The 10,567-nt window shown below is 44.7% G+C and overlaps 2 protein-coding genes across 9 annotated transcripts in view; one reads left to right on the top strand and one right to left on the bottom strand.

Moving 5' to 3' along the window:
* Positions 1 to 3,193: 3,193 nt before the first annotated feature.
* On the bottom strand, positions 3,194 to 7,864 carry PIGP (phosphatidylinositol glycan anchor biosynthesis class P). 5 transcript variants are annotated; one of them, XM_027701766.1, is made up of 6 exons: positions 7,850 to 7,862; positions 7,643 to 7,646; positions 7,201 to 7,298; positions 5,748 to 5,820; positions 5,119 to 5,237; positions 3,194 to 3,812 (listed from the first exon to the last, which is right to left on the bottom strand). In XM_027701766.1, exons 3-6 carry the CDS (start codon positions 7,280 to 7,282, stop codon positions 3,682 to 3,684), a joined length of 405 nt encoding a protein of 134 aa, XP_027557567.1. In that variant the 5' UTR covers positions 7,283 to 7,298; positions 7,643 to 7,646; positions 7,850 to 7,862; the 3' UTR covers positions 3,194 to 3,681. The 5 variants fall into 5 exon arrangements, with proteins under 5 accessions (XP_027557567.1, XP_027557565.1, XP_027557566.1 ...); XM_027701764.1 differs by lacking the exon at positions 7,850 to 7,862 and adding an exon at positions 7,678 to 7,841; XM_027701765.1 differs by lacking the exon at positions 7,643 to 7,646 and having other exon boundaries at positions 7,201 to 7,300; positions 7,848 to 7,864.
* Positions 7,865 to 7,989: 125 nt separating this feature from the next.
* The window catches only part of TTC3 (tetratricopeptide repeat domain 3), a 48,674-nt gene continuing 46,096 nt past the window's right edge, over positions 7,990 to 10,567 (top strand). For 3 of the 4 annotated variants that reach the window (XM_027701743.1, XM_027701742.1, XM_027701740.1), the window contains exons 1-2: positions 7,990 to 8,033; positions 8,674 to 8,759. In XM_027701743.1, the coding sequence (XP_027557544.1) occupies positions 8,685 to 8,759 (75 nt within the window). In that variant the 5' untranslated portion in view covers positions 7,990 to 8,033; positions 8,674 to 8,684. Of the gene's footprint in view, positions 8,034 to 8,372; positions 8,556 to 8,673; positions 8,760 to 10,567 lie in introns of those variants that run through there. The other variant, XM_027701741.1, reaches the window with a different exon arrangement.

Genomic DNA, 10,567 nt, shown 5'->3' with positions numbered 1-10,567 from the left:
GAATCTAAAAGCCCACTAAAAAGAATGTCAGTATTACTTTACCAACATCTTTCCTTGTACAGACCTCACTTGCCATTGGTGGTAGAGTTGCATTTTTAGTGTTATATATATATATATATATATTTTATATATATATATACAACCTAGCACAGATGTGTACCAGAATAAACATTTATTATTTTTATTATTACAGCTTTTTATTTTATATGAGAGCCTTCTATTGTCCCTACTGATATCTGAACCTTTGCCATAACAAAATCTGGACTAATGTGTTACTCCCCTTTTAGCCCCAATCACAAATAATGGTTATTCTACAGATGATCCAATCAAGCTGACAGCATTCCTTGTGTGCTCCAAATAATTGTGGAATGCTCTCTACAATGCTTTAGGTAACAGCAAAAGTACACCTGCATAACTCAAGGTGAATCATGCAATGGTTTGGGTTGGAAGGGACCTTAAGGATCATCCAGTGCCACCCCCTGCCATGGGCAGGGACACTTTTCCCTATCCCACGTTGCTCCAAGCCCCGTCCAACCTGGCCTTGGACACTTCCAGGGATCCAGAGGCAGCCACAGCTTCTCTGGGCAACCTGGGCCAGGGCCTCCCTACCCTCACAGGGAAGAATTCCTTCCCAATATCCCATCTAACCCTGCCCTCTGGCAGTTTGAAGCCATTCCTCCTTGTCCTGTCACTCCAGGCCCTCAGAAATAGTCTCTCTCCATCTTTCCTGTAGCTCCTTCAGGCACTGGAAAGCCACAATTAGGTCACTCCAGAGTCTTCTCCAGCCTTTCTCCAGGCTGAACCACCCCAGGTGCTCCATCCCTCTGAGCATCTTCACAGCCCATGTTGTTACTACCCTTCCCTTTGCAGCTGAGATGGAAGGAGGCAGATACTCCACCACCTTCACACAAATTTGGCAACCACAGCTCCCTTATTTCCTTTGCCACACACCCATTTCATTGGAATCCAGGCACCTCTATTATTTTTGCCACACACCCATTTCATTGGAATCCAGGCACCTCTATTATTTTTCCATGACATTTCCATATATTCATTCAAATCCCACCTGGGGGGGAATCCTTACAAGATGATGTTTATAGCAAGATGTGTAAAAAAAAAACCCAACAGGGTAAAAACTGCAGGAGAATCTTAAAAAGGTGCATTTAAAAACAAGGCTGAAGTTTCATCACTTGGATTATCCCAGCAGTTGATCAAACTCTATTTAGTTGTGCTACAATAATGAAGTCAGAGGGGTGAAAACAAGGGCAAATTTAGGTTTGTGCCTTTATTTATTTAGTCTTTCCTCTGTCTGTGAGAAGAATGGACACCTGATATCCAGCCTTTAACAGGTTATGTTTTGTAAAGAAAGCAACGCTGTTCAATCATTCCAGGTTTTTGTTTTTCTCAATATCTGAGGCAAAATCTATATAAATCCCACTAAACAGCTGCATATTTACAAAACCTCCTCTCCTCTTTGCTGGCAGAGTTGCATCTTCTCCTTAATCACCATCATAGCCAAGACCTACAGATCCCCAACAAGGAAATGATGGATCCCCACCACCTGCAAATCCCTACAACACATTTATCAGCCCACAAACACCACGTCCCCTGGTTTTATTTTGATCACAAGAGGCCATTTCTGAAGTGTCAAACACGACCAAGTTGAAGGAAAGGTCACCACTGGTGCCTTTGAAGCACCAGTGACAGAAAAGCAAAGATTGAGTTTCGTCCCTGCAAGTTTGACTCAAACAAAAGGCCCCCCTTTCCCTCCCTCACTCCGGGGCCTCTTGTTGGTTTTCCCATAATTGTGGGGTCTTGCAGTGAAATGAAATGGCAGATTCATCACTGATACAATCTTTGCCCAAGGTTTACAGTCCTTTAATTTGTGTGCTTTCGGGGCTTGAGGGCATTTTCCAGTAGCTTTGCTTTATCCTGAAGGGATTTGGGTCTCCTTAACAAGGGACTAAATTAATCCTCACATCAGATGAGACCAGAAACGTGGCCTTCAGTTGTTGTCAATTCAGAATTCCAAATGAAATTGCTTCTCTCACAGAGCAAAAGGAACGTGGAGCACAGTAAAAAACACAGGAAAATAAATTACAGTCAATACTTCAATGTCTATAACGTGATTAGAGAAGTGACAAAAGAGTAAATATATATCTTTGTGGCTGTTGATCATAAAATCTTGAATTCATTCTATGTATGGGTGTGTGAGCGTGTCAATTAAAATTAATTGAAGGACAAAACTGTGGCAGGAGTGGGAAACAAGAGCAAACTAAACCCAAAACTTCACTAACAAATCTACAACTCCCAAACAAATCAACATTGCACAGATTTACAGCCATTAGGCTGAGCTACAAACATTCTTAAGAGGTTCCCTCTAACAACAATATACCAAATATCTAATTAATTTCACAGCAAAATGTTGAAAAGCATTTTTTCCTTCATTAAGGAGGTATTTTTCTCCTACCCATAACACTGAATATGGACTTTTTTTCCTTCAAAAGCAGGTAAAAAACCCAACCAACTACAGGTTTTATATTTATACCAAATTAATTGTTACCAGGTTGTAAGACTTTCCAGATCAACTGATGGTCATTTTGCCTCCTTTCTAAAGAATTGGCATAAGATTTTTCACACAAACTTCCAAAAATTTCTTATCTTTTAATGAAATAGTGAAGTTTTTAACTAAATTCTCTCTGCTCTCAAGTTGGCTTATAAACCTTCTAAAGCCTAATAAACAATAATAGTCTATCCTCTGGTCTTTATAACCAATCTAAATAACCCTGACTCCTGAAAATAACTGGGATTATGGCTCTCTAAAGGAAAAAATAAAGGAAAATTCACTGTTTAAGAAACATCTGAACCACTTCCATAATAACAACTTATTGTGCTTTGTGTTGTAACCTTGGGCTATAATAAGATGGACCTGCCAGTTCCTGTATTTCCAGATATTTCCTTGAACCATGTTTTCAGTATTCTTAAAAACGCTTTAAAAAAGTTAATTTCAAGACTTGTTTCAGAAAATCTTCACAACTCACCTTTCTTTTTTCTGGTATTCCTGGTAATTCAATAATCCTGCCAATTTTGGGGGTGGGAGTGGGGGATCAATATATTTTGCTGAATAAAGAATTCTGTGAAGGAAAGTGGACTTTTATCCAGGAGAAAATAACACAGAACCACAGAAAAATGGTGAATTTGAACACGTAAAAGTGAGCTACACTTTATTAATATTTACAAAGGAAAGCTTTATATTTACAATGTGAACAGTTCCATTAACTTAATAAAAATAGATCCTCAACATTTGACTAGCAAAAGTATTTTCTCCCTGAATTTAAAGGGAAATAGAATTAAACTATGGCCAAAAGGAAAACAGAATTAAACCGTGGCCAAAAAAGTTGCTTCTTTCCCTCTCAGAGGGAAATGACAAGAGAACACTTTTAAGTTCCCAAGAATGGCTTGAAAAATTAATGTGGTGTAATTCTTACACAAAGGCAGGTTGTGTAGGTACATGCAAATAATAAAATATGTTAATATAAATTTAGTTAGGGATTAAAAAAAAAATAAAACCTTTGTTCTACAAGCTGAAAGAGTATTTTTTTCTTTTTTGCTTGGAGAGGTTTTGACTGTCCTTATGCAACACTTCCATTCATCCTTTGTTCAAACAAATCTCAAGAATGACTATCTGCTGTTGCAGATTCCTTTTTCAGGAAGGAAGAACATTCTGTTCACTTCACTGATGGGAATGTCCCTCAATGCTGGAATTGCTTCCTCTTGGAATTTCTTCTGCTGCTGCTTTTTTGCATAGTTATCTACAAAAGACAACGAGAACATTTCAGGTCTTCAAGACTCTTTTCTTTCAAGAGATGCTCTATAATGGAACACTGTATAAATTTAGGTACTTTAAGGGATGCTGGAAACCCCACCCTGCTGAGATGGTCATCAAATGTGCTTTACATCAATATTTATCAGCAGAGTCCCTGAAGAAATCACCCCCAAACTCCTGAAATCACTGGCTGGGATTTTGCTTGGTTTAAGGTGCATTTGAACTCCAGCCTTGATTGATTTTTTTTTTCCTTAGGAGTCCAGTGGAATCTAATTCCATGTACACAGTTCAAAGTTCAAACATTGAAAGTTCTTAAGTTCTTAGCAATAAAGAATTTTCTTGCCACATTTTGCTGCCTTTTTTTTCTACCAAAACCAGCCACCTGCAAATAGTGGTGGAATTCCTTGTGCAAAGGAAGACACAGATCCTCCTTTTATAGAATTCCAAAATGGTTTGGGCTGGAAGGGACCTTAAAGATCATCCAGGTCCAACCCCCAACACCTTCCACTAGCCCAGGTTGCTCCAAGCCCCATCCAAGGTGAATCATGGAATGGTTTGGGTTGGAAGGGACCTTAAAGATTATCCAGTCCCACCCCCCTGCCATGGGCAGGGACACTTTTCCCTATCCCAGGTTGCTCCAAGCCTTGTCCAAGCTGGCCTTGGACACTTCCAGGGATCCAGGGGCAGCCACAGCTTCTCTGGGAATTCTATCCCAGCCCCTCACCACCCTCACAGCCAGGAATTCCTTCCCAATATCCCATCTAACTCTGTCAGTTTGAAGCCATTCCCCCTTGTCCTGTCCCTCCATCCCTTGGAAATAGTCTCTCTCCATCTTTCTTGGAGCTCCTTCAGGTCCTGGAAGGCCACAACCAGGTCACCCCAAAGCTTCTCCTCTCCAGGCTGAACAATCCCAGCTCTCCCAGCCTTTCCTCCCAGCAGAGCTGCTCCAGCCCTGGGATCATCTTCCCACTTCTGCCAGTGCCAGGTGGGTGCTCCCACCTTCTCCCCTGGTTTGTACAGTAAGATGAATTCCTGGAAGATCTTTATATGCTCTTTGTGGTCTGTTTTAGTAGCAAATTCCACCCCTCTAGCTGGAAAATGGTGCCATGAGGTGGCAAAGAGGGAAGAGTCAGGCTCGTGGTCATCTTATCACTCCAATACTTCAGTACTTCCAAGAACTAAAACATTTAAAGGCTTAAAATTTGGTTTATATTCTATATGGCCACATATATAGATTTACAGAAACTATCAGCTAAGCATCAAAATCTGAAATAAAACCCCAATAAAATTACCTGTGATGGTGTGTGTGGAGTTAAGGGGAGCTGTGCTCATCATGTTAATCCCAAAAAGCAGTATATAAGCAATTCCTACAGCAACTAGGAGGTACACTGGCAAAGCAACTGCCCAGTATCTGAGGAAAAAGATTTTAAAATTGACATATCATGATAACAAATGCCTAGTGATGCAACAGTTTTCATGTTGTTATTGCATCCAGCACAAACTGAGCCAGGAGGAAAAGAAATAACACCTCTGAATAAGGACCTTGGTCTCTCCCAAGATTATTGACTGCAAAGACACTGGAGCTACTCTGGTATAAACCATCAAATAGATTCCTTACAAAAGGTGTTTATTTTTTAATTGTGGTCTCAAATTTACTATATTTTCATCAGCAAATTTCCTGAGAACAAAACATCACATTTATCATAAAAAAGTCAAATACCATTTATTTCATTGCACAATGCAAAAGTTTTCACCACGCCTATTATCTACATTAAAAAATTGCTTTACAAAGATTACAGGCCTTTATCATGGGGGAAAAATTGATTTAATACAAGGCTGCTACTTAAAACAAAAAAAGCTTTTTAATTTTAAAATAATTAAGGGTGTCCCATAGTTACAAGTATTCAGGTTAAGAACTTACTTTTGAGGCCAGTATGTCAGTCCCAAGGAGAACAGCCAAGTGTCAGGAATATATGCCCAGATAAGATATAAAACTGCACAAGGGAATTAAAAAGCCATAATAGTTAAGACTGATGCTGTTTTAGACTTCCTAAGTTTCACTTTTACACCATTTTAAACCAAAAGGGCCCTACTAAAACACTGTATAACAAAATACAGACACCAAACCCGCCCAGTAAAAGGGCAACGTTTTGCAGCTGGTTATATGGGATCATTTTTATATTTGTTTCACATTTAATTTCTGATTTCTTATGGAGACAGACAAGAATTTATTCTGAGCTAAACTGCAGAACAAAAAAAACCAACGCAACAAACCCAAAACCTCAGTAAAAGGAGGCCAAAAGAATCTAAATGCAGATTAAAAAAAGGCAGAAAATGATCACACAGTGGGTCATTTGGTTGGAAAAAAAAAGCTGGTGGAATTGCAGGGCCTGGATGGAACTGTTGTGAAAAAGTCACTGAAGGTACTTTCTGATTCTTGGCAAGTTCATCATTTTCATGTCAGCAAAACCAATACCCAGAAATGTTGCTCCATAACAACAAAAAAAACTCGAGGGGAGCAGGACAGGAGGCAAAAAAAAATAACCCACAGGGGCTTCCTGTGAGAGGAACAGAAACCAACTCACTTCCATTTCTAGTTATTGCCTCGAAGTCAGAAAGACTTGGAGCAGTGTTTCATTATTTAATGTTTCATTATTTGCCTCCAGGGCAATTTGCAGCACCTCTTCTTGTGCTGAAAAGGTTTTCTCAGCCTCACAAGCCCTGGGCCTGTGTTGGCACCTCATATCCCCAGTGAAATGCTAAAGAACCTGTCACACCAGCAGAGAAATGCTGGCATAACCCAAATTAATTCCCATTGCTGTTGGCCAAATGGACTTTTTTCCAGTATTTATATATTTATTTATTTTATTTTCAGTGGGGAAGGTAACACTACTAATATTTACAGTGGTTACTATAGAATGAAAATGTATTCAAGTAAAAAAGTTACTGAGAATGCAGAGAATTTTTCAAATAATTTGACTCTCTGATACCATTAAAAATCCTGTAATATGGTTAAAGACAGGTCAAACGTGAGGAAATCATGAAAAGCAATGACAGATCTTTGTAACACCTGACAGGTCTGGCAATCAGCACTCACAAACACGAGTTTGATCCTTTTCAGGTGGTCTTACAGAATCACGGAGTGGTTTGGGTTGGAAGGGACCTTAAGGATCATCCAGTTCCACCCCCTGCCATGGGCAGGGACACCTTCCACTAGCCCAGGTTGCTCCAAGCCCCGTCCAACCTGGTCTTGGGCACTTCCAGGGATTCAGGGGCAGCCACAGCTTCTCTGGGCAACCTGTGCCAGTCGGGAATAACGCCTGCCTCCTAAGCAAAGCAGGATTTTCGGGCATATCAGTTCCCGGGATACTCACTGAAGGCAAACCACGATCCTAGAAAAAGGGCAAATCCATATATCGCCCTTTCTGGCAGCGGGGCCGGCGAGTTTTCAACCATCCTGGTGTCTTACCTTCGTGGGGAGGGCGGAGAGCAGGGTAAGAAAGCTGTTTAAGAGGTTTCCTGGGAAGTTTCCCTGGGAACGCGGGGGCGCGCCCAGGTACCCACAGCCCCGGGTCGGGGGGATACTCCTTCCTGAGGCCCGGGTGAAGGGGATAGTCCCTCCTGAACCCCGGAATAAGGGGATACTCCCTCCTGAGCCCCGGGTGAAGGGGATACTCCCTCCTGAACCCCGGATTAAGGGGATGCTCCCTCCTGAACCCCGGATTAAGGGGATGCTCCCTCGTGAGCCCCGGGTGAAGGGGATGCTCCCTCCCTCTTTCCCTTCTCCCTTCCTTCCTTCCTTTCTTCCTTCCTTCCTTCCCTCCCTCCGTCCTTCCTTCCTTCGCACGCACCGCCCGCCCGCAGCTCCCCCGCGCCCGGCTGTGCCTCCTTCCTCTCCGGAGCGTGTCTAGGGAGGGAAAACGGCACCCAGGAGACGGCAGGACGAGAGAGGAGGAAGAGGATGAAGGATAAAGGATGAAAATGATGGATCTTCTCCCACCCCATTCCTTTTTCCACCCCCACCTCGCGCGGCTCCACGCGCGCATGCGCGGGCGCACGGCCCGCGGGTTGGCCGGCGCCCGTGACGTCATCGGGGGCGGCGGGCCAATGGGCGGTGCGTCCGGCGGGGCGCGCGCGCGCGCGCGCGCGGGGGGGGGCGGTGCCGGGAGCGGCGTCGGGACAGCGCGGGGCTGGAGCGGAGCGGGCGGTGAGCGCGGGATGCGGGGATGGAGAGGGGGATACAGGGGATGGAGAGGGGGATACGGGGGATGGAGGGAGCGATACGGGGATGGAGGGAGCGGTGGGCGCTCCCCCCCGCCCCGCCCGGCACTCGCTGCCCGCTGCCCGTCGCGGTGCCGCCCGCCCCCGGCCCGCCCGAGGTTCGCAGCGCGGCACCGGGAGCCGCCGCGGAGCCTCTCCCACGGTCGCTGCCTCTTCTCTTGGAGCTCCGGGCAGGGCTGTGCCGGCGGGAGGAGACACGTCAGCGGCGAGCGGAGGGCTTTCCGGGGTCTGATGACGGCCGGGGCGGGGCGGGGGCTGTCCCGGCGTGTTTGGCATCCCGGGATGCAGCGGCTATTCCGGGGATGCTGCTCCCTGCGCCCTGCCAGGGGTGCGGCAGTGCCCTGGGGTCCTGCTGGAGGCGTAGAACACAGAGATACCTGACATAACCAGCTCTTAGCTGGTGCTTTAGGTGACTGTTTTCAACATTAACCTGTGCTGTATAACATATGTAAGTGTCTCTTCCGCGAAACCTCGGCAAATTGTTGTGATCGTTTTAAGTGCTGCAAAGCACGTGTTATTTTCCTCTTGCCTTCCTCACTGTGTTTCTCACCATCCTTCTCTTCCAGGGTCCTGTGCCATGGCTGATCCCTCGTCCGTATCCGACCTTGCAACCCTGGCTCTGTGTCACGTCGATAGATCTTACTTAGAACTGGTGAGTAGCTTTGACACTGCATGGAGAACCTGCAGGATGTTCCAGTGGAGTTTATACCCAAATCTGGCACTGGCACAGGTTGCCCAGAGAAGCTGTGGCTGCCCCTGAATCCCTGGAAGTGCCCAAGGCCAGGTTGGATGGGGCTTGGAGCAACCTGGTCTAGTGGAAGGTGTCCCTGCCCACGGCAGGGGGTGGGACTGGATGATCTTTAAGGTCCCTTCCAACCCAAATCGTTCTGTGATTCCAAGATCTGATCTACAGAGTAGTTCCTAGTGTTGATTAATTGAAACTGATGCAAAAGTAACTTTTACCATGGACATTATTCGCTTGTAGAAGCACTGAATTGGGGCAGAACAGAGTGTGTGTCCTCTGTCAGGCAGGTTTGGGTGACTCTGTGTGTGCACAGCTGTCACAGCAGGCAGTGATGTGTAGATCCTCTCAGCAGAACTTGCCCAACCTGTTGGCTCTGCTCCCAGACCATCCCTGGGATGATGCCTGACAGATTCAGTTCCTTTCATGGCAAAACAATCACCCCTTGGTTCGTGGGATTTTAACTCTGCACTGGCTGCAGTGTTGGCCCCTTCTTTGTTCTTGTCATCTTTTCCAATTGCATCTATTTCTTCATGCCCAGTAAGGCTTGTACTTATTTAATCACAGAATCACAGAATGGTTTGAGTTGGAAGGGAAATTAAAGATCAACCAGTGCCACCCCCTGCCATGGGCAGGGACACCTTCCACCAGCCCAGATTGCTCCAAGCCCTGTCCAACCTGGCCTAGGACACTTCCAGGGATCCAGGGGCAGCCACAGCTTCTCTGGGAATTCTATCCCAGGGCCTCCCCACCCTCCACAGCCAAGAATTCCTTCCCAGTATCCCATCTAACCCTTCTCTCTGGCAGTTTGAAGCCATTCCCCCTTGTCCTGTCACTACAATTCCTGATGAAGACTCCCTCTAAGTTATAAGTTGTACCTTTTCTGAATAAACTCCTCTCCTTTAATACTTCCAAGAGTGCTTTCCTTGACTGTTATTTTCCCCTTCCCGTGCTCTGCTTCAGGAGAGTTTGAAACCCCTGGGAATATTTGTGCTGCTTGGAGAGCTCAGTCAGGAGTTACCTTATCAGTTGTGTTGCTGTTGTGAAATAACAGGTTAACTGGCCTAATGCTCTTCCCATGCAGAAGTAAAAAGTGTAGATAAATTGAATTTGTTATTTCTAAAGCTGTGTCTTTACAAGGAGCTGGTCCCACCAGGGTAGTGATTCCCACTGGAATGTGTTTATATCAATAAAGGATGTTTTGGGCGTGTGCTGCTGCCAAAAATCAAGTGCTTTGAGAGTCGTGCCAGCAGAAGATAAGAGACATTTTATCTCTTAAATATCTTGTGTGTGCTGAGCCGTGGAATCAAAGCCCTTGGTTCCCTGCAAGTGCTAAATGTTGGTTTTCAAGTTTGCCTTGGTGGGAACAGCCCCAGGAGCTCCATGGACAGAGGGGAAGTGGTTTGGTTTGGTTTTGAAATGTCACAGCGTTTCCTCTGTGCAGGGCTGTGGAGCTGCAACCAGAGTTCATCTTTTTTTTTCCTCTTTCTTACTGAGTGTCCTGACCTGTCAAATATGTTGGTTTTATAATTCAGAAGCGTTTTTTTAAATGATGCATAAAAGTTTCTTAAAATAACAGGCTTTGTAGGGATCTGTAAAACAGAACAAAGTCATTTATTCTTCAGCGTTCACATGTTTAAACCCATTAAAGTACTAATAGATTCTGCTGCCCTGAAGCATTAAATCAACTATTCCACTTATTTTGACGTATATGAATT

The sequence above is a fragment of the Neopelma chrysocephalum genome, unplaced genomic scaffold (assembly GCF_003984885.1).
Source record: "Neopelma chrysocephalum unplaced genomic scaffold, ASM398488v2 Primary Assembly neopelma1_166, whole genome shotgun sequence".
Classification (NCBI taxonomy): domain Eukaryota; kingdom Metazoa; phylum Chordata; class Aves; order Passeriformes; family Pipridae; genus Neopelma; species Neopelma chrysocephalum.
The sequence above is the reverse complement of the archived record's forward strand: the minus strand, read 5'-3'. Positions and strand labels throughout refer to the sequence as shown.

Bases quoted from the DNA above. Each gene is read 5' to 3' on its own strand.
- PIGP (XM_027701765.1), bottom strand. From the start codon at position 7,282: ATGGTTGAAAACTCGCCGGCCCCGCTGCCAGAAAGGGCGATATATGGA. The intron at 5,238-5,747 runs GTAAGTTCTTAA...CTTTTTCCTCAG, and splicing joins CTGACATACTGGCCTCAAAA to ATACTGGGCAGTTGCTTTGC. The intron at 3,813-5,118 runs GTAATTTTATTG...TGTCTTTTGTAG, and splicing joins CTCCACACACACCATCACAG to ATAACTATGCAAAAAAGCAG.